Here is a 23,300-nt window from a genome sequence, read left to right as displayed (position 1 = left end):
GGAGAAGGCAGGGGGCTCAAGAGTTGGTGGCATCTGTTGAACGTGAAGGTAGTGCAGCAACAGTTAGCACTGCGTTTCAGACGTGCACATTGGACTGGGGATTCAGCAGGCTGCAATACTGAATTCTCCCAGAGTCCTGATGAAAATATTGATAGAAGTTGGAAGGGTTACCTCTCAACCGCTGGAGGATTTTAACTTTATTAGATTTGTCTTATTTATTTCTTGAACACCCCAAGACAGCACATACTGTATTTTAGGAATTTATTTCAACAATTTATTAACTTATTTATTTGAATGTGCACTGTTTGCAGTTTTTGAGCACTGTGAATCCTGTTTTAACAAACTGTTTTTCTTTGGTTTTTAAAGTCTCAGTTTATCTGCCCACTAGTCCTGATCCGTCCTGGTTCATGCCTGTCAATTTCTTGGAAATGAGGGTAATGCCCCTAGACTTTAAATCCTTTGTCTGTTTGTTGTCCATTCTCCCATTTTCTGCATGGATAGATATTCCTATCACATTTACAGTAACATGCAGGTTATTTGGAAATGAGGTAGGAATTAGCACTTATGGGGCACTGGCTCTTGTCTAAGGCTAGTTCCTGCCTTTCACCCAGTGTTGTCAAGATAGGCTCTGGCCTTCAGCAAACCTGAGGTAGATTAAGCAGTTTTGAGGGATGTTATGTAAGATGACTATGCTGCTCCACCTTCACATATGGATTCCTGCACACTTATTGATCCACACTGCAGTACTAATAAGCTATTACACAGCTAAACATTAATTTACATTTTTCTGCAACAACAGGATCACCAAAATGCATTTCTTGAATAATTTTTTTTGGTACAATGACAAAGCAAATTCTAGCCTTTCTGCAAACCAGTTGTTTTTATATACTTGTCGGCTTGGAACTGTCTCTTCTGAGGCCTATGTGATTTACACTTCAAATTTGCTTTCAGAAAACACAAGGTCCAGCAGATGGTGCTCAACAAAGAACACAAGGCATTCCAGGCCTTGTGTCCATCACAGATGCACTAGCTGAGGCTCAGAATCCACTACCTCCAGTTACTTTGATACAAACAAATGTTTATTGCTCTGGGATTTTACAGCCTTTGTAAAACCATGCCTTAATGAAGCCAGCACTATACGAATGTAAGACGTCTCCGAGATATGCTTTGTAATCACTGATCTGTCACTCCTGATGTGCTGGAATTGTGTAAGGTGCAAAATTCTCAGTTGTATTCTTTGAAACATTGTTGCGATTTTACTGCATCCTGGAGACACCGCGACATTTCCTGCAGTTCCTGTACCAACTCGAAGTTGGGCCCACAGTGTAGAGTAAGGATTTGCTCTGCTTCAGAGATGGTCGAGAGAGCCTGTGGCAAGACACAGCTGCAAGTAGTACAAATAATATCAGTTAGGTGGCATTCATTATTACTATTATATATTTTAAATTAAAAGATGGTTACAAACCACTTTACCCATTGAATTGCAGCTGTGCCAGTTTGAACAGTTGATGTCCCAATTCCAAGCTGTTCTTGCCATACTGGTTACGGACTAGTTCAATGCTGCGGCTAAGATGAGTTGCTGCGTCATCCCACCTCTCTGCATAAATTCACAAAATGGAAAGGGATGACCCAATAAGGATATTTATCTACATAAAACATCAATAGAGTGAAATGGGAAAAACATACGCAACATCAAGTATCAAAATTTGAGTTAAAAAAATTATATACAGGCAGTCCCCGGGTTATGTACGAGATAGGGACTGTAGGTTTGTACTTAAGTTGAATTTGTATGTAAGTCGGAACAAGTACATTATTTTAAAAATTGCTATTGTTCACCGACTGTAACCAAGTGCTCTGCCAATGAATGATGGAGTTTCAACCCTCTCTGACCTTTTTATTATTTCTACTTTATTTTCAATGGTGATGGTTTTTCTCTTCTTTACTGTATCACCAGCACTTGCATCAGATTTGTGTTTCAGAGACATTGTAGAAGGGTGAAGACAAAAGGTTAAGATGAGCTCTTCTGCACAGCACTGTACATGCTATCACAGCAGGAAGGCACCAGTCAACACATCTGATGTATTGACAAGAGACAACTTCCTGCTATGTGCGTAACAGTACAACGCAGGCTTGCTATTGAGAATGAATGGGGGTGGAGACGGGGGGTTCATCACCAGCCCAATTCACAATCACCTCCACTACAGTATACTGCCTGCAGCATCTGCCCACCGAAAACGAACACGGTGCGGGCAAATGCGGGTAGTGAATCGTCCAACCCCAATTCAACAGGCAGCCATCCGAGGCACACTGCAATGCTACCTCCACCACCCCGTTCACCCTCAATGGCCTCCGTTCAGTCACAACCGTCCAGTCGGAAGCAGTAGCTGCGGCGGCATAGTGGTTGGGCAGCGAACCATCGTCCTGCACACGAGCGATAGCTGTGGCGCCGGTGAGAATGGACCATGGGTCACCGCTTGCCGCCAGGAGCTGCCTGAGGAACACTACAATGCGCAAGCAGCGAAATCACCTCCCTCCAGCTACCACTTGCAGCATCCCCAGACCGAAGATGACGGAGCGGCAGTTACTGAGGCGCATGCGTCACAGCTGCGGCCTCGTTCGTAAGTCATAGGTCGGATGTCCGTAACCTGGGGACTACCTGTATACAGAAAATGAGTCTAATCTCTAAGTGAAAACAGAAATAATTAATCACATAAGTATTCACCCCTTTAAGTCAGTATTTAATAGATGCACCTTTGCATAGTCATGACAGACTAGAGTCTCTATTGGCTTTGGACATCTTGGCACTGCCATTTTTCCCATTCTTCTTTACAAAACTGCCCAGGCTCTCACTAGTTGCACAGGAATTGTGAGTGATCAGACCTTTTCAAGTCCAGTCATAAAATTTTCAACCACTCCAGGATATTAACATTGTTGTTTTAATCTATTCCTGTGTACCTTAAGCTTTATTCTTGGGATCATTGTCTCGATGGTAAACCAAACATCTCCAAAGGTGCAAATTTCTTGCATACTGCATCAGGTTCTTCTCCAGAATTTTCCATTGTTTTGCTGCATTTATTTTACCCTCTACCCTAGCTGCAAATGAAGCATCTCCCCAGCATGATGCTGCCACCACCATGCTTCACAGTCTGAACGGTGTGTTCTTCATAATGTGCAGTGTTTGGCTTACATCAAACGTGACATTTGGTCTGATGGCCACAGACCCTTCTTACAACTGATGTTGAAATCTCCCGTCTGGGTTTTGACAAACTCTAGCCTAGATGTCATGGATGTTTTTAAACAGCGGCAACTGGTGAACCACCCATCAACAATTTTTGTCTACAGAGTCTCTCCAAATTTAGCCATTGTACCTTGCTAATCCTTCAGAGTTGTCTTAGGTCCCTTGGTGACCTCTTTCATAAGTCTTCTTGTATGATCACTTTTTCTTGGACAGCCTGCTCTAGACAGATTTACAGCTGTGCCATACTCTTTCCATTTCTTTTTGACTGATTTAACTGGACTCCAATGGTTATTCTGTAACTTGGGTATTTTCTTATGTCCATCCCCTAACTTGTACTTATCAAATATAATGCATTTATATTACAGTAATTGAAATGCCTCATCTTAAACAGGTACTCTTCATTGAAATAATTATGTGACTTCTAAACTCAATTGGCTCCACCAATGATGTTTTAGGTGTATCATATTAAATGGGGTGAATACTTATGTGATGTATTTGGTGTTTTATACTTCTAATTAATTTAGATCACTTTACAGAGATCTGTTTTCACTTTAACATTACAGAGACTTTCTGTTGATCAGTGTCAAAAAAAAAATAAATCCACTTTCATTTAGTGTTGTGTATATATCTATATATTGTGGCAGTAGGGGGCGCTAGTGCTCCCTTGAACCCTCAGGTATGACTCTAGACACCAGGTAAAAGTCCAAGACTTTTTATTTTTTCCCACAGTGCACCAAGCACCTTCCACACTACTCATACAAACAATCACTAATTCCAACACAATAAACCACTCCTCCTCACCCAGACACTTTGCTCCTCTCCCACCCAGCACAGCTCAGTGTCTGGACTGAGGCACCGTCCTTTTATAGCCCCTGACCCGGAGGTGTTCCTGTCCCAGCAGTCCACAGTTCCTTATTCCTTCCAGGCCAGGGCAATCAGTCTTTTACTTCACCCCGGGAGCACGCCATTCCTTCCCGTCATGTGACCGTGACGTACTCCCGGGTCATAAGGCACAACAGAGCCCATAAGTCCCCCCACAGCGACTCCTGGTGGTCCCCAAGGTATCCAAACAAACACAATACAAAGTCCATAAGGCCCTGCTGGACCTCGGGGCACGATCCTGCTGTCAGGAGAGCTCCTCCTGGCGGCCTGGGGGTGCGGACCGGCCTGGGAAGCCGGCAGTCCTCCACAATATATATATATATATATATATATATATATATATATATATATATATATATATATACACACACACTTAAACTTACATGCAACATAAATTGTATGTTTTTAACTTGTTCTTCCTTTCACACTATTGACTAATTGATTACTGTTGTGACTATAGCTCTGATTCAAATGGAGAACAAAATTCTATAATTTAGGACTACTGGAAGTCAAGCCATAAAGTAATTTTTCATGAGGTATGGGGATGGCAGAAGACAAGTGCTCTTGAGAGGTTATGGACAGTAAGAGATTGTAATGACAAGGGCAGACAGTTTTCAATGCACTTCCCATGCTGGTAGTTAGCATTCTCAAAAGAAAAATTAAAAGTTTACCCATGACAGCAAATACACGTGCTATGCAGTCCTCAATCTCTCCTTGCATAGGGTGAGTAGGAATCAGAATTTTCCATGCTTCTCTCTGACATTTTTGCAAGATGCTCCGAGCCTGATCTGTGAAAAGACATGAGAGCACATATTAGATTGCTCATAGTTTTCAAGCTATTATGGAAATTTGTTAAATCAACCCGTTTAGTTTCTTCATTACTTAATTGTACTAAAGAATTTAATATTTAGTGAAAATTCTCAGATAAAGTAAAATGAAAATAAAAGCATACATCTAGAATGTTTGACTAAGAAAAATAAAATAGGGTCTGTGAAACGTTCCTCCTGATGATCTAGCATTTCTATCAGGCCCATGAAATTGATAAGCTATCATCATTTTTATTTGCATTATCCTATTCCAAGCAGTAAGATGTTTTTCTTATTCAGTGCAACATTTAAAAAGTATCTCAGAGACCCTGCTGCAAACATGAAGCCAAAATAATAAACCCAGGTAGAATGGGATAATATCACAGATCATACACACGGAAACAACTGCATTAGTAAGCATTAGAACACTTTGGAGGTGCCACTTACTCTGACTGCATGCCTAATGACACATGGAGAAACCCAGAGGAGACTTGGAAACCATAGGGTGAGAAAAACTACCTGCCAAGACATCTTACTGCCCTACAAAAATATCTGAAGTTCAAAGTGGTCAAAATATTCCTTGCTATGTCTCTGTAAGTAGGAGGCATGCACTCTACAGGGGACACTCAAAACATGATCTGATGCTCAGCTGGTTTATATACAGTATGCTACAAAAATGGTAAACGTCAACAATCAATTTATCCTAAGCAGCTGCATTGTGCAAGTCTGAAAAAGGCTCTCTAGTCTATTTGAGTCTACCTCTTACCTTGTTGGCCTGTTTCAATCAGCAACACTGCTCTTTGGATGCCCTTCCTTATCCCCTCCACCTGCTTCAGAATCTCTTGTTGAGATACAGAGTGTCCACATGATTTCTTGGAACAGCAATACTCTTCCCCATCTTTATTGGCAGACTAAAATAATAACACAGAAATGAATAGCAGCCTCTTGATCAACCTCTGAGGCAAATCTTATGAAGCTGCTGCCTTTCACTAGCCAGATTAGATTACTTACAACAGTGCCCCCTCTCCCTGTTATACAGTGTAATCTTTCAAATAACATTATTTGCACGGATAAAAGATACTTTTGCAGAACATGGGTAAACAGGATGTATTAGTATTACAAGATAGTTAAGAAAAATATTGTGATTCTTTTAGAAATGTTATAAAAGTACTTAAAGTTGACCTTGCTGGAAACAGAAAGCCGTGGTTTGTTTGGGAGGATATACTTTATTCTCTTCCTTAAAAAGATCCAAAAATGACACGATTGTCCCAACAATGACGGTACAGCTAGTAATACAACTTATGCATAAATCTGACCACTGAACCAAAAAGATGATTTTCAATGAGCTTTGTAAGAATATATATACTGTATATATGCACACAACTTTGCAATCTATTTATATTTTTTATTGTACTTTCTTCTGCTTGTGTTATTGTATCATGAACACCATGTTGCTATTAAATTTCTATACTTTGTCTCTATATTGAACATGATTAAAATAATAAAGTAAATACAGGGTGTCTGCGGTAAGGAAAATCAGTGCTATTCTTTGCATACACAGTTATCAGGCTGAGGGGGGCACCCCAACGGTAAAATACAGCAGACCCCCGTGAAGTCACGGTTCAGAGTTCATGGCCTCAGTCATTCGCAGATTTTCCCTTAGAACCTATCTAATAATTGTTAGCGAAAACCGCAAATATCCTCCACAATTTTTATGGCTTTTTTCGTGGCAATACTGTACTGTAGAGAGAACAGTAAGCAACTGTAGAGGAAAACCCAGCTTTGGATGGTAAAAGTAGCCAATAGAATTTGAAACTGCAACTCCCAGCAGTCCCTGCAGTGGCTCCGATTGGTTTTCTGCCGAGGGTGCTGGGGCTGTTGGGGTCAAAGGATGTCAGCACGGCTTTTAAGAAGGGGGCCAGTGACCAAAAGCAAAAAAAAAGTTTTTGTAATTTGTGTTTGAAGTTCCTGTCTGTCTGCTTACTGTTGGGTTACCTGTACTTATTCATTTTGTCCTGGATCATTTCATGGTTGGTGTCTGGATTGTCTCCCGTCTGCCTGTGTACATGAGGCCTGTTAGTGGATTCATGGCCATCCTGCAAAGAAAGGAGCGCTCTTGAACCTGTCCACCCGTCTTCACCATTTCAGGAACTAGCGGTAGGACTATCTTTACATTCCCATTCAGCGTGCAGATCTCTGGACTATCTATTTTCATCATTACATTTCATCATTTGCCATTTTACATGATTTACTGTATGTTTTGTTTGTGCTTTGTTGTATTTAATGTGTACTCACTGTAAGAGGAACAGGGGTGGTATCGTTGTTTTCATTTATTTCATTTGTTTAATTACATTCTTTCTGTTTTTGAGTGCGTGCAGGTCGATCCAAGGCTGGGTTCATCCCTGGTGGGAATCTCCACCATAAAAATAAATAAATCACCGTCTTCTCACCGGTGTGAATCTTAGTGACACCGGACTGCTAGTGTTATTCATTTCTCCTTGCTGCTGATTGACTGTGATGCATCTCCAGCTGAGTGTTCTTGCGTTTTCCGTTTTGTTCCTCTTAACCCTGTGCCATTTTCGAGCACACAGGAGCTGATCAGTCAGTGCCATACATTCACTGAGAAGCCAGCTCATGACCACTGCCAGCTCCTTGTGAGCAGGGGGGTGGAACGCACCCCTAGAAGACACGGACGCTCCTCAAAAAACCCCTCTTAAAAAATGCTGATAGACTACCTTCACATTGCTCCCTTACTTGCTGGGCTTACTTGCGGCTGCTCTGTCACGTGATATGCTTCTCGCGCTACGCTTACTTAAAAGCATGAACAGCATCTGTCCTTTTTGGCTAATTGCTTTGTTTCTCTCTCCTCCCCCAGACATCCTCTGCTCCTGTTGGGGGTCCCGCTCCCATTATGCTCCCTTATGATGTTTGTCTTTTCTTTAATCGAGAACTAAATGCATACTGAACTCGTTTTACTTCTGAAAGAGACATGTTTATTTGAAGTGTTTGAATAAAGTTCCTGTCTCTACAATCTCCTGTGTTTCTGTGCAATTCTGTGACCCAAGCGTGACACCCTGCAGCCTCACTGTACCTGGGATTGAGCCACTGCACTAGACTAGCCTGCAAGCATCAACGCTTACCTCTGTGTGCTTGTGTGCAGCCAACTCGAGCGCAGTTGGCTCAGTGATATACTTTTACTTTTTCAGTTAATTAGCAGTGTGTAAAATGATCAGTGCTGCAGTAATTGTTATGCTTTTGCATGAAAAAAATGTGTTCAATTAAAATTTCATGTTTTTTTTGTGAATTGTGATGTTTACTTAAAAAGTGCAGCAAAAAAGTATTTGGTGTCCAGGTTTACATGAACCCCCAAGTATGTAGCGGTTTAAGGTTTAAAGCCCCAAGATGCCACCAAAACGCCCTGCACCTTCTAAGGCTTCTGGCAATGAAAACGCGCTTGCATGAATAACAGTACATATAACGGTAACATCGGTATTTTACATTCTAGCACTGTGGGAGACATAGCAGTATAGTACTATACAGTATACGGGTTTACCTTTACATTCTTATTTTTAGGTAATGTATTAAGCGGAGTTTGAAATTAAATTAAAGCATTTTGGGGGCATATTTAGGGTTTAAACTATAAAAATTGGCATTTTTTTTAATCACATCCAAAATTCACAGTTTTTCACAATTCGCGGGAGCTCTAGGAACGTAACCCCCGCAAATTTTGGCGGTGTACTGTAGTGTGATAGAAGGAGGGCATCATTGGTTGGTAAATGGCATACAACCAAAAGATGTTTCAGCCTTCATGAGTCTAGGATATTTTGGGAGCATGGGTTATATCTGGGGTCACCTGTATGATGCTGATGCCAAAGACAGTGAGTCCCCATGTGGCTAAGAAGTGACTGGCAGTGACTCCATCCTCTTACGTGGATGTGGATAGGATCTATGTGCATGTGTGTGTTAAGCTTAAGGTGCGAAAGTAGACCAATCCAATAACAAATTTGGCGAGTTCCACTCATCCTACAATAATACAGATGGATGGTAGCCTATTTATTTACTTTAATTATGAATATAATACAAGTGCTAGTTTTGTTTATCAGAGGTCTTACTGTGCAAGGCATTTTAAATTTTACTGAACAAATTCAATGAATTTTCATTGGATTGTGTACATCAGCCACGCATATTGTAAAACTTTTAATTAAGTGTCATTTAATAATATATTACCTTGACAGAAAACTTTCCTAAGGGTTGTTTTCAAGCCAATGATGGAAAAACATCACTTTTTGCAGCTTCTTAAATTCATTTAAATTTTAATTTAATTTTTTTTTATAACTCTTGGATTCCTTAATATTTGCCCAAGAATATTTCTATATACAAAGAGCCATATATATTTGCCTTGAAATTTCTAAAATTTCTGCTTGCAGCCCTAGTCCATGCCAGCTATCCAAAATATTTTACTCATTTACACTGACAGGATATCACAGGATTATCGTGTGTCTGACTGTCTGTTACCTTAGTTAACAATAAATTTATTCAAAAATAATTACCATAAGAGATGAACCACACTGACTGCACTGGATCCCAAAAAGACCACCAGGATTCAGATTGCCGCTGAGTTCTGACTTCTCTTCTTTGCATGACTTGCATTGACACTGGAAGAAGTACTGCTCTTCCAGGAGATGTTGCCTTTCAAAAACATTCATGCGACTGCGATGCGGACCTAGTGACAAAAAAGATGGAAAAAGATAACATCTAAGGAAGTGTACTGGTGCATTTACATGCACACACATAACTGGGTTAAGGTGAATAACCCAGTCAATGCAGAAATGTGGTCTCTTAAAAATCTGTGTTCTGTAGTTCTCCTGTGTCAAAATGCACTTATGTCTTTGAACAGTGCAAAAAAAAAAAGTTAAACGTCCTTATTGGCCACCATGAATCCGAATATAAGCATGATGCCTGTGATCACTTTCTTGTGTTTTAAAAACATGTCTAGTCAATTGGATGCTTTACTGTATTTATAGGTTTCCTTTACTGGATTGCATGCAGCTCACTCTTTTCTGCTTGGCTGTGTGACTGAGCCCAGCAAAGGACATAGTGCATGTGCTTTTTGTTTTACACCCAGTGCCGCTGGAATAATGATAATGCAGGAATTTTTTACTTCAATAAGATAAAGTATTGGGTTAAGCTACTCGTTACTTTAAAAAGTAATCTGACTAGGTAACATGCATTACTTTTAAAATGCTACTCTACTGCTCTCGAGATTGTGTTATTGAGTTTAGCACTGTATGTTCAGCTCATCAACATAAATTTAACAATTTCTGAAATATTGAGAGGGATAATTTCAGCCAGTAGAAGGAATAATGCAATCGGCTGAACAAATGTCACTGGAAATCTATTTTGTAGATGCGTGTACCCATGCCTACTGAAAACATGTGCAAAGCAAATAAATGTGTAGGCTGACAGAGTGCACATTATATACATTATTCTGATACCGGAATAAGGGTTTACATGGCATTTTAGATGCCAGGTTTCGGTGACTAACAGGGTTATTCAAGCACATGTAAACACACTTACTGAGCGACTTGGCAGCTAAAGAGTTGTACCTAAGCCAAACGTTTGCAGGCTCAAATGTCATCCTTGAAACCTAGGGAAAATCACTTAGATTTTCTGCAAAAATGCAATTTGTAAATCAATTTTAAGTTCTTTTGTCCTATTTCTACAACACAATTATTGTATACTATAATGGCCGCTACATCAAATAAAGGTTTCTGTTCAATCTAAAGTCTCTTGCACACAATTATACTCCAACAATTAATTTATTAATTGCTAATGTCCTTCCAAATACTAACTCATGTTGAGCCTGTTGTTCCCCATTTCATCATCCATCACTCTTTGTGGTCCTGGGCATCCATTGATGTGAGACCCATACTTATTACATCATATGACATAACCTCCAAACAAGTCGTCTTTAGCCTGCATCTGGATTTCAGCCTCTCACCTCCAAAATGCTGCATCTTACAAGTATGGTAAGTTCAGGAACAATTTCTACCCTTTGTGTCTTTTTTTTTTCCTGTTACATTGTGGTATGTAAAACACAGAACAACAGACAGGTTAGTCTCTCTTTTGTTTGTCAGGTCCAAGATATCTGTATTTCTTATTCCTTGTAGCTGCATTACACACATGGGACTTATTACTGAGCACTCATCAGTTCTCAATTCTCGCATGCACAAGAGTCTGCTCCTATGACTTAAGGCAAAATCAAACCTAGTCTCAGACTAGTTGGACGGAGTCCCACTACATAATAGATAACAACAACAATATCTTTTATTGTGTCTTCTATTTCTCTATTCATTTTGTAAAGCACTTTGAGCTACATTTTTTTGTATGAATATGTGCTATATAAATAAATGTTGATTGATTGATTGATTGAACATTTATTTATACAGCACATTTTCATACAAATGATTTAGCTCAAAGTGCTTTACAGGATGAAGAAAGAGAAAAAGACAAAATATATTAAAAAAAAAAATTAGGCAATGTTAATTAACATATAATAAAAGAAAGGTCAAATGGCTAGGGAGGACAGAAAGAACAAACAAACAAAAAAAAAAAAAACTACAGACAGCTGGAGAAAAAAAATAAAATCTGCAGGGGTTCTGAGGCCACGAGACCACCCAACCCCCTCTAGGCATTCTACCTAAAATAAATGACCTCAATCAGTCCTCATGGTTTTCAGGGTTCACATGGAGGAACTTGATGATGATGGTCTTGTGGTCTTCTGGCCTTTAAAGATAGTCACAGGAATAAGCCACAGCTGCCTCCTACTCACTAACGTTATGTAAATGAAGTCTACAACTGAAAATCAGTGGAAAAGTCATGCAGTGTGACACGGCCATAAGTCTTGTAGCTGAACTTTCATGAAAACACTTCTATCGCTACTTCTTCAGTCTGCATTGCTCTATTTTAAACTTCATTTAAAAATGCTGAGTATTGCAAAATACACAACAAAAGAAAAAAGAATAAGAAAGAAGATGACATTGTTGCCAGTTATATTTTCCAATGAACTATGAACCCACAACCAAAAGTGCCAATCGTGGATAACCCATTACGCCACCACATAGGTTTTCAAAGGGAAAAAAAGGAGAGAAACAATTGTCTGATAGTTGAAGACAATTTTAGAAAATGAAAAGGAAGTTATATTTGCATGGATTGCCTCTGAGGAACCCACATTACAACACGGTCATGTTACTAGTTAATTTTGGTTTGGCCTAGTGCAAGTCTGAATTTGTACAAAGGCCCTGTTCCCATCTGATTTTTGCCTTGTTACTTTGGTGGACAAAAATTTCTTGAGATCCTTGCAACTTGTCAATGGAAAAAGAAAGTTTAAAAAAAAGATGTATCGATTACAAGTGTTGGGGCATGCATTTTGCATAGTAGGGGAATGTAAGATCTCTTCTTCTCCTAGCTGGTTTGAATTTCAAAACCTGTAAAGAATGCAAGTTTTTTTTTTGATTTTTGGATCCAATTGTATGTCTATGATCATGGTGGTTTAAGTTTTAGCATCCATCTGCATTGAAGCAATTGGTATAAAGCAACCTTTACAAAGCAAGACAGTCAGCCTTTCTTTACTTAACATGAACTCAAAGGCCCATTTACTATTATAGCATTTTAATAAATCCTTAGCACTCAGAGATTTGTGGAATGCCTACATAAAATGTTAAAAGGAAAAGAGAAACAGGAGTAAAATGAAACTGTGTTAAAAAAGCATAAAATGCAAGCAAAATCCTACCACATCAAATTACATTCAGTTAGTCTATTGGGTGCCATGCAGAGAAAGGAAGAGGTCAAAGATTAGGGTAGGCAGATTACCATAGCAGTGGAGTAATTCCTCTCCTGCTTTTAAGGGCCGAGTTGTTCGGACAGTGATGATGTTTTTCTGGAAGGTGATACTGGTGTTGGGGTCACAGGAATGATTCATCAGACTTACAGTGGGGAATATTCCTGTAGCAACACGGGTTTGCACCTGAGATTCTACAGAAGAAATACTTATACCTAAAACATAAAGAACATGGGGATTGATTACTAAGAAAATAAAATTTAGTAATGTGAGTAGATTATCAAAGTCATCTAATCGCCATCAGCAAAAGTATGATACTAAATTTGATTGGCTAACCATACAGAGATTTTTGGTCTAGATAAACTGGAATACCCATTACAAGCATAATGGATACTCTTGTACTTTCCAGATATGAAACAGCACTCAAACTAAATAGGACACTACATTTGTCAAAGTTTTGTCAGAATGTCTGCCTGACATTTTCTTTGGTCTACAATAAATAAAGAAGTGCATTTGGGCTTACCTGTGAATTTAGACACTGTAGTTACAGCTTGAGCATTGCATTTCATCTGCAGCATGTGCCTGAGCAACATCACACCTATCACACTAAACTGTGGATAGGACCACATGCTTTTTTGGGTCTCGTTGCTAACTTTCTTTGAAAAGGAACTCCAGCAGTCTGGCAGCTGTCCACCTTCTTTCAGTATTTGCCATAGCAGAGTCACTGTTATGGCATAAAGAAATCGCATTTGGGGTGTGTGTTTCTCAAAGTGGAGAAGTAAGCTATAAACTGAGCTGTAGGAGCCTTGGTAGCAACCTGACAAATCACAGCCCGGAATTACTAAAGGCGTGTCAATGCTTACAAGCTCCTTGTTATCACCGCTGCAAGTTCTGTCCATCTTTGAAGTTTGAACACCTTGATCCAGTCCTTTACATGTTCCCTTCACAGGGCAATATAACTCATTCTCCTTCAAGCATCCAACCTCTTTTAATCTTGTCCTTTCCTGGCTCTCTTTGGTATGCTCCATCTCAGCTTTTAGTGCTAACCTGAAGGCCAAGTGTGTAAAAATGCCCAAACCAAGTAGCATCCCACTGATAGGGCACTCTGTGATGTGGTATTCTTTCCAAGCCTGATCCTTACATATCTCTGTACAGTAACATGCATAACTACATCCATGACAAGGCACAGGTGTGGTAACTTTGCATAGGCAATGATGGCAATACCAATCCTGGGTACTTGCCATCAGAGCAGAATTTTCAGAACCTGTTTTGGTGTTTTCTTCATTAATAAGGACACAAGCAAAGGCCCTTTCTTCCAAAATCACTTCTCCTGCTGCAATATCTTGCTTTGCCACCAAGTGGCGCCCTTTTTCTGAGTTAAACTGAAGACTAATAGCTGCAGAACAACAAGGAATTAATTCGGCCTTGTTTAAGTTGGAGCCCTCTTGTTTGCATCTGTTTAAAGTGTTTGGATCACATAGATTTGGTCCACTGACTTGATGAGTGGATTCACTGTTTTTGCTAGCACTTTCAGACAATTTTAAGATACACTCCTCTCTACGTCTTAAAAGCTTAGGCTCCAGATGTTTGGGGTATCCAGAATCCAATGCTCTTCTTATGTCGGTCAGGCACTCCTAAATGTCAAGACAAGTGAAAATAGTGGGAAGACAAAACAAAACAAACTTAAAAGTTTTAAATTACAACATACCTCATCAAGTTAGCCCAGTTTCATAATAAATGCTTTGGCCCTTTGCTCCCATAATGCAAGCTAAACTAATTTCATCATTAGATGTCAGAGCATTACACCCTCCAAATCTGATTAATCAATTTCAGGGTATGTGAAAGCAGAAATCAAACCGTGGACAAGTCAAAAAACCAATGCAGGGCCCTCTTAGACAAATCTGCATTTACCTAATACGCATTTTGTGTTCCTTGTTTCTTTGGCAGTTACCCTGCTGACAAACAAGTCAGGCAACATCTAAAGATTTTGAAAAACAAAACTGCAATTAAATTTTTTATAACCATAGTCTTGCCTTCTGTCAGTACTGTATAGGGTGATAATTAATTTGTTAGAGATAACAATCACATGTGCCTCACAGACATCAGAATAGTGGACAACATTTTCACTGGCCTCTAATGAAATCTGCAAGACTTCTGGGAATTTTAACAAGAGCTACTTGCCTCCAGGCCAACCAGTTCTCTATTGATTGGGCATTATCTCCATATGATAGAAAAATAAGAAATGATTGAACTCAGAGGGATAACTGGAATCCTCTTTTTTAAAATTTTGTAAAGTACAAAGAGCAACAATATATGTTTCTGTGCAAGCTCTGTAACAAAGAATGATTATTTTATATATAAACGTCTACATGTGGAAATGTGTGTGTCTGTCTATCCGGCCCGGAAGTGAGAGGTGGAATCGCAGTAAGGGCTCCACCTCCGAGGAAACAGAAACTCGCTTAGCTGCTAATACACAAGTGAGGCCAGCACATCAGCAAAACAAAACCTCTGATGAAAGAGAGACTCGCTTAGCCGCTAATACACAAGTGAGGCAAACACATTGGCAAAATGGTATCCCTTTTACTTTTCCTCCCGCCGCTAATACACAATCGAGGTGAGCACATCGGCAAAACGAAACCTCTGAAGAAAGAGACGCTCGCTTAGCCAATAATTGAACAAGCGATGTGAGCATGTCAGAAAAACTAAACCTCCTAGGAGAGAGATGCCCAGAGTAGTTCCTTTTAATTACCTGACATCTCTACATTTCAATTTTTTTTCTGACAATTTCAATAGTTTCTAGGACCCTGAACTTTTTACAGCACGGGCTTACACAGCCAGTTAGGTATAATATTATTGATAAGTTTTCACAATGTTGATGCTATAGGTGATGCACAAGACAAAGGCAAAGTAGATGCAAGTTTTGACCAAGAGTATGATGATACTGTCATAGATGTGATTGCAATTTGTTTTTGAAACTGAGTGTCTTACTTTAAAATTAGTGCTTTACCTATCATTCTTCCTACTTGGCCAATAATATTTAGATTTCATTTTTATTATTTCCACTTATCCTGTTTATGACATTTTTGTTAAAACTTCTTTATAATGGCTCTGACTGTCAAATCAAAACACCAGTTCTACAGTCTATTTTATAATTAGGCTGCACTACCAACAACTCTAATCACAGCAACTACACATTTGTTACTATTGCTCACTTTCACATTCAGTCTTAATATTTTTTTTTTATCTACTCAAGAAGTACAACCTTGAATGAATGATATTACCTATGCCTTGAAGAAACTCATCTTGACTCATGCAAAGCTCTTAAAAATAATGAAAGTGACTTCAGACATCTCATATTGCATATTGTGTTCACGATTTGTATGAGAGTTATGGTCCCACTCAGGTTTTTGTGAAAACCAATTGCAGAACATGTTGCAGATCTCAATAGAGAAACTACTTTATAGTTAGTGCTTGCAGAGAGGATGGTACAAAGTTGGACAGTGCAATGAGAAAACGTCCACTATCTGTTTACACAGGAAATAACATCCTAAAAATAAAGATTTTTCATGATTGCAGATGAAGAAGACTGCAATGGGTGGGTATATACTGAATTCAACTGACACCTGGAAAGTCACTGGATCAAAGTGAGTAACCAAAGGCAGCAATTCTCTCCAAAAATTATCCAAAATGATGTAAACCAATTTAATAATGTATTAAGTCTAAGTATTATTATTAACATCAGCGTTATTTTGTTTAAAACACAAAAATGTAGCTATACTCTACCTGGTACTGCTGTAGATAAAAAAGACAAGCAGAACGGTTTGCAAAGCAGAGTGCTAGAGTTTCACTACCTGCACTGGCAAAACGTGTTCCCTGAGAAGAAAAATAAGAAACATTTTGACAAAACCAACAATAAAGAATATAAAAATGTTGCATCTCATTTTTTTAAATCAACCAAAAACAATTCATAAATAGGTCAGAACTTAAAGCTTCATGAACAAAAATCTCTGACCTGTTTCACGATATTTTGTGCAATAGCTAGGTGGTTAATTTTAAATATTCCATTCTTAAAAATAAGAAAAACAATTCTTTTACATTTTACCTTATTTTCATCGTCAGCACATATAAGTTAGAACTGCACTGTACTCTGTACATGTAACAATAAAGATCCTATGAGCATATAGTTTCTAGCCCAAAACATATTTGAAATTTGGAATAATAATAGTTTTCAGTTATTCCATTATAGCCTAAAGCCTTACATGTTACCATTCTGACAAGTATGGCACCCTTCTTTTAAAGATTTAGTTTGAAAGATAATATAAGTTCATACTTTTTGACATGCATGAGGAAGGACAGGGATCAAAAACTGGCCCTAGACCTTTGTCCAGCTCAGCACACCACAATCAGGCCAACACCAACACCAACGATTGATGCTCCCATGAACACCTCTGTGTATACACATTCTCTGCTAATCTGCATATTAAAAAAATATAATACAATGGTTTTCTTTTTCTGGTTTTTGTCCTAACCAATTACTTCTTTTTTTTTTAATTTTCTTTTAATTGGACTTCTACCTTAAGTAACAGAGTGGTTATTTCCTAGTTTTTATGTATTTTTCTTTCTTTTTTTTTTGTAAATCAGTACACAAATCAAACCTTAGTCATGCTATTACATTTTTACTCAGTCAATCAAGAATGTATGTGTGCTACATAGCAGTTAATCATTTTTGTTTATAGTAACATTCTGATTGTTTAAGTTTAATTAATTATAAGCAAAAAAGTGGGTATGGTTCTAAAATAGATGATGGCCTTTACATTTAGTGTTGTTTTTTCCTGGTGTATGTTATGCTTTTCGTTAAATGTAAGTATTTGGTTACAATTAAAAGACAAATTTTCTCTACAGAAAAATGAATTAAAAAATGATAGAGAAGGATTTAAAGATATGGTAAAAAATACAACTAATTTCTTATTAAAAGAGTCACATTTCTTGCACTTTACTGAATGCAAAATGGGACAAGAAAAAAGCTCAACTGATTAAACAATGAGATCAATTAATGATGAAAATGACTCACTCAATGAATTGACTTTGAAATTGTATGGCACTGACATAGAAGCACAAGCTGTACAGATGCTGAATTGTCCTGTGACTCTCTCATACTCCTGCAGCAGCCCTGTTCCCCTTCTTCTCACCATCTATCTTCTGCTATGCTGCAAATGCTACACTTGGCTAAACCTTTACAAACAATTAAGATTGTGTTTAGCACCAACATATGGACAAAGTTAGTTACTAAACTACACTTCTATTCTATGTGTGCTAGCCAATATTAACTTCACTCCATATGCATTTGAAAAATAAAATGTAGAGAGAAGTCAAGCAAAATGACACCTTTTATTGGCTAACTGAAAAGATTACAGTAGGCATCTCAGGCCCCTTCATCAGGCATCTTGACTTTTCACTATATCCATAATGGCTAACACGCTACTACTACAAAAAGAAAATGTGAAACAGTTTATATCATTGGTTACATTAAACTGGAGGATTAAAACTCAGGATCAATCTGTTAATTATGATGTTGGATTGTTTAAAATTGAACAGTTACACCATGTTCCTAAAATTTCAACTTACCTTTCTCCAATGCCGTCAATGATTAATTTAACCATTTCAAATTTCTTATCATTTGAGTATTCTATGAACAGTCTTGGCTTGCTTGCATCATATGTAATTAGTCAACAAGATGCAGAGCAGACTACTTTCACACTCTGAAGTCACTGTAGCTCCTCACTCTGAAGTCCAAATCAACTGCTAATTTTCACAAACTCGTAGAGAAATGTATTTTTCCCTTTTTTGTTTGAAGACATTTTATCCATCTCTCATCTAATTTATGACTTGTGCTTTCCAATTATTTACTTTGTTACTTAGTCTGGTTAAGGCAAAAAGAGATGGCTGTGAGTTAATAAGATCATGTGATTCAAGAGATGCATTGAGAATGTATTTTGGTCCACTCATGTCATGTCACTTTCTCTCTCTCTCTCTCTCATGCTGCTTGTACTCCTACAGAATAGTCCACAGAAAAAGCAGCTTATCAGTAATTCTCCTGGAAATCCCTACTTGCATAAGGCATATGGTGGCTAGAAACTAACTTAAAATACATTAATTGCACAGATGAATTCAACCACTGGCACTATTGGAAAGGGTTTTGTGAGAGGTTATTTTTACAGGATAGTTGCTTATGTGCACATCTCTAACAGTTGCAATGTCTTTTATATTCCAAAGATTGTAAGTATAACACTAGGTGTGTGAACATGTAAACAGGCTATCTTCACATGGACAGTGCTTTTCTCACAGGTTGTCCTGGGCTCCAAGGATGCAAACCCAGGTCTGTAAACCACACAGAGTTTGGAAAGCAGCTGTCTTTGCCAGTTGAGCCAAGGAGAACACTGTTGGCTCAAGATGACTAATCAGGACTCTAATGGCAAGGACTTCTCTTCTTCGCAGCAGTTCACTCCATTTGAGCCTCACTAAATATGTGTGCACCCTGCAATTGACTGGTACCTCCTCTGGGGAGGTTTCCTCTCTTTCAATTTGTTCTGGTTAGGCACAGTCCTCCATGATCTTGAACTCAATTAAGCATCTTTGAGAATGTTATATTTCAAAAATATATTGCAAAGATGGAAATAAACAAATTAATGAATTTAGTGGTACAACTGATAAGGACCATAAATGAAAATATCACCCACCATGTACTACAGTATTTGCACAGTGCATGTGAAATTACAGTGTAGGCACTAGTAGGGTGTTGGTAATAAATCAAGCAGTGTAAATCTGTACTTGTTACGTTTTAATAAATAAAATAAATCCACAGTGAACAAATAGACAAAAATATAAAACTATCATTAACATTGACAAATTCAAAATGTATTAAATTGTTAAATGGTACGCTGAAAGATTCTCAACACCATGCAGGCAGCCATTAAAAGAAATAACCACAGACAATATAAATAAGCATGAATATGTTTTATAAATCCTCACCCTCTGCCTGCATGCAAATTAACTGTCAGGGGCTTTTTCCTTAACTAAAGCAAATTGACAATGCATTAGAAAAAAAGTTGACTGCTTCTGGCATGTTTTTATTGACATAATACTAAAGACATTCTTTTGCTAATTCAGCAGCTGTAAACTCAAACCTTACTGATTCCATCACCATAAAGTAGCTCAAATCTTGTTATTTCTAGTTGAAAATGTTATTGCTTTGCCAATTACCTTAGAATAAAAAAACATGGCCTGGGCATAATCTCTCTTCCTGAAGCTGCTGTTCCCCTGCTCCCTGAAGTGATTGGCAACAGTTGGATCTTTCTGCACATCATACTTCTTTGATAGGTCTAAAAGAAACACGGTGTCTTCTTGGCTAAGTAAAGAAACAACAGATAACATAATACTATATAATATTCTTAAACTCTCTTTGTTTAATTCAAAGTACCAAATGGCCAGGTTTTTTTGTTTTTTTAAATCTTATTATTTCATTGTCAAAATGAACATTTCACCATTCACATTTGTCCTACTTTGAAGGCATTCTGTATACATTAGTATAACTCATTTCACTAAACTGAGCCAGTTAAGACTAAGTGGAGCTGTTACATAAATATACCATGTGATGCCTAGGGCTGCCAACAGAACCTCCAACTCTTGCCAATTATGTAATGGAAAAAGTGGGTTTAGAAAACTGATGATGAATTTGTGAATAGAATCCTTTTTTCCTTTCTTAAATGATACTATATGGGCATTCTATTAATACTGCAATCAACTGGCACTTTGTTCATTTCAATCTAGCTTGATTTGGTTCTTTGACTATTTGTCTGGGTTGGTCATACCTTGCTATACAAATGTATTGATTTGTTTCAGTCTACTTACTCTCAATAAAGTAACAACATTAAAATGAGGTTTATTAAATTGTGCCATTTTCAAGTTCATTTGTGTTGTGGATATGGATTTGGCCTGTTAACTGAGCATGTTAGTACTTTCCAATAGTGCTTCTCATGCACAAGGACATCCCATGAAAAATAAATAATGCATTTCTGGCAAGGACAACAATGTGGGAACCACATGCTGAAGCCACTCAATAAACTATTGCAGTGCTATATGAAGAAACGCTGAAGGAATAACCTTTCAGGGGAAACTGGAACCAGACGAATACCCTGATGTAGTACATCCTGGTTCTGTGTGAACGGTTGATAATGTAGATCTGGTAAAGCTGAAGCGAATATAAAATATCCTCACAATAGAGTCCCTTTATTCATTAAACCTGAAATACCCAAGTTAGTGGTGTGAAGAAAACTTCAGAATGGTAGAAGCAGATTTAAAAAATCTAAATTATGTTTAAAACAAATATTTAGAGGGATTTGCAGTACTGATGATTAACATGTATTCAAAAAAGAATCATAAGCAGATAAAAAAGTGTTATATTTTATTGAGCACTAGCACCGTATGGGTTAAATTGGTAAAGGCTCATGCCTATATATATATTTTTATGTATCTGAATAAGTTAGAAACCACCAATATATTATAAGTTAAAGGTCAGGTATGCACAGAAGGGAGGAGAGAGCAAAATCATCTCTTCCGGATGAGGAATGTGAACTTTAGGTTGGAAATATTGGTGGCAAGCACTGGACCGGTACTAGGCAGGAACAGGGCCTGTCAAGTGGGCATTATGTATAGGAAAAGATGCTACACCCATTAAGCTGGGAAATATTGGTGGAACCAGTTGAAGGCAGGATGGCGGAGAATGGAATGTTGGGAGATAATACGTGTAATAAAAGTAAGATTTGCCCATCATTGGACACTCATTTCACTTGACTTGGACCTGTGTGTGCATCATGCAATAAAGCTCGATTCTGGTGCCTTCCTGAGACTCTGTGTTCCTTCCTTTGAATACTGTGTGCCACACCCTTCCGGAAAACAAATTCTTGCTTACCAGATCTCAATAAGGTACTGTATTACCGATAAACTTTGAAAGGTTTCTTTCAAAATTATTCATTGTATTTCCCCAGTACACCAGGTGCTACTAAAATTTATAAAGAACACCGATTTAACCTATGTATCTTGTAACTTTGAGGAGGAAAGCATTGTTCATTTATATTTTATGTATTTACCCAAACCCGTTTTGGGGCAATCTTGAATCCTCCTTCAAGATAATTACTGGTGTTAATAATTCCTTAAATGTTTTAAAGATGTTTCGTTCTATAATAATGGGACAGTGGAATATTTAATGTAGTATATCCTAAACTTGTTTATTGTTTATGGTAAATTCCAGATTCATAAATGTAAATCGTCCAAGATATCGTAACATTACATAATCTAAAATCGAACCTGTTCATTATATTAATACATTGGAATGAACAAAAAACGATAAGGCAAAAAATTAAACACTACTGTAGAGCCTTGAATCTCAGTTTACTTTATTTTAACCTATTAATTTCATCTAGGTATAACATTTACAAAATAAGAAAAGAGTTAACGGCGAGGAAGTGCATGATTCTTGTGCAATATAACGATGCTGTATGTTTTGTATTTCGTTTTTGTTATTTTTCTTCAGGTATCTCATACTGGATATTATACCAACAAAGATTTATATAAAAAATGACAGTTCGCTGTTGCATGATGGTGAAACTGCCGCTCAAATACGCATTTGTAGAGCGTTCAGGTATTGTTTGCATGAAAAACTGTCATAGGATTCCATACTTACTTTATGTGAACATAGTCCCGACAAAAAAGTTAAAATATTTTAATGAAGGAATTTATAATCACATAAACCCTTATTCATACTATAAAGCTGCGCTTTTGTAACACATCATCACGATATTCCATTGAGTTAATACTCACTTCAGCAAACGGCACGTCTCTTCCAGTAGATCTTCGAGCTGTGTAAGTTCACTTAAGTGTCGCTTACTTTTTGCGGATAGGGATTCCCAGCGCCTGGACATCCGAGACTGCCACTCAGGACATGGAAGATCCATTGAACAGCTACCTATACAGCGACTTTACAGTCGCGCAGGTCGGAACGTTGTCACAAATAGGCGGCCAATGCACTCGGGCTTATTTGAGCGTGAACACAACCTAAGATATTAACCGGCAGGCTATGCAGCCTTGGGTAAGAGCAGCGTGTGCACGAGAGAAATGGATCTGCTTTTTATTTTAAATTTATTATCTAATACGTTTTAGAGTCATCACAGTCACGTGTACAGAGCTCGTTGACATTTATGCTTTCAAATCCCTATCAACATGCAGTTAGACAAATATAATGCAAAATTACGAATGAAGCAACTACGTGATGCTCAGTGTAATGCTCTCTTGCATGGCTTCTGATTTCTGGATTCGAATTCTCGGGTCACAGCCATGTCTGTGGACATTACATGTATTCCCCCTGTCAACATGTGTTTTTTTTTTCTACCCGCATCACAAAGATGCGCATGTTAGGTTAATTCACAACTTTAAGTTTTCTTAGTATGGATAATTATGTATGCGCATTAGCTGCGATGAA

At 38.0% G+C, this 23,300-nt stretch overlaps 1 protein-coding gene across 1 annotated transcript; it reads right to left on the bottom strand.

Annotated features, from left to right (window-relative positions):
- Positions 1-1,057: 1,057 nt before the first annotated feature.
- On the bottom strand, positions 1,058-22,833 carry smyd4 (SET and MYND domain containing 4). The gene is made up of 10 exons (XM_039757216.1): positions 22,643-22,833; positions 20,027-20,171; positions 16,550-16,639; positions 13,290-14,400; positions 12,799-12,981; positions 9,477-9,649; positions 5,693-5,837; positions 4,792-4,908; positions 1,474-1,597; positions 1,058-1,384 (listed from the first exon to the last, which is right to left on the bottom strand). The coding sequence occupies exons 1-10, from the start codon at positions 22,774-22,776 to the stop codon at positions 1,225-1,227; spliced, it is 2,382 nt and encodes a 793-aa protein (XP_039613150.1). The 5' UTR covers positions 22,777-22,833; the 3' UTR covers positions 1,058-1,224.
- Between the last annotated feature and the right edge of the window lie 467 nt (positions 22,834-23,300).

Source organism: Polypterus senegalus, chromosome 6, assembly GCF_016835505.1.
Source record: "Polypterus senegalus isolate Bchr_013 chromosome 6, ASM1683550v1, whole genome shotgun sequence".
NCBI classification, from domain to species: Eukaryota; Metazoa; Chordata; class Cladistia; order Polypteriformes; family Polypteridae; genus Polypterus; species Polypterus senegalus.
Note: the sequence above shows the minus strand (reverse complement) of the source record. Positions and strands in the feature narration are given on the sequence as shown.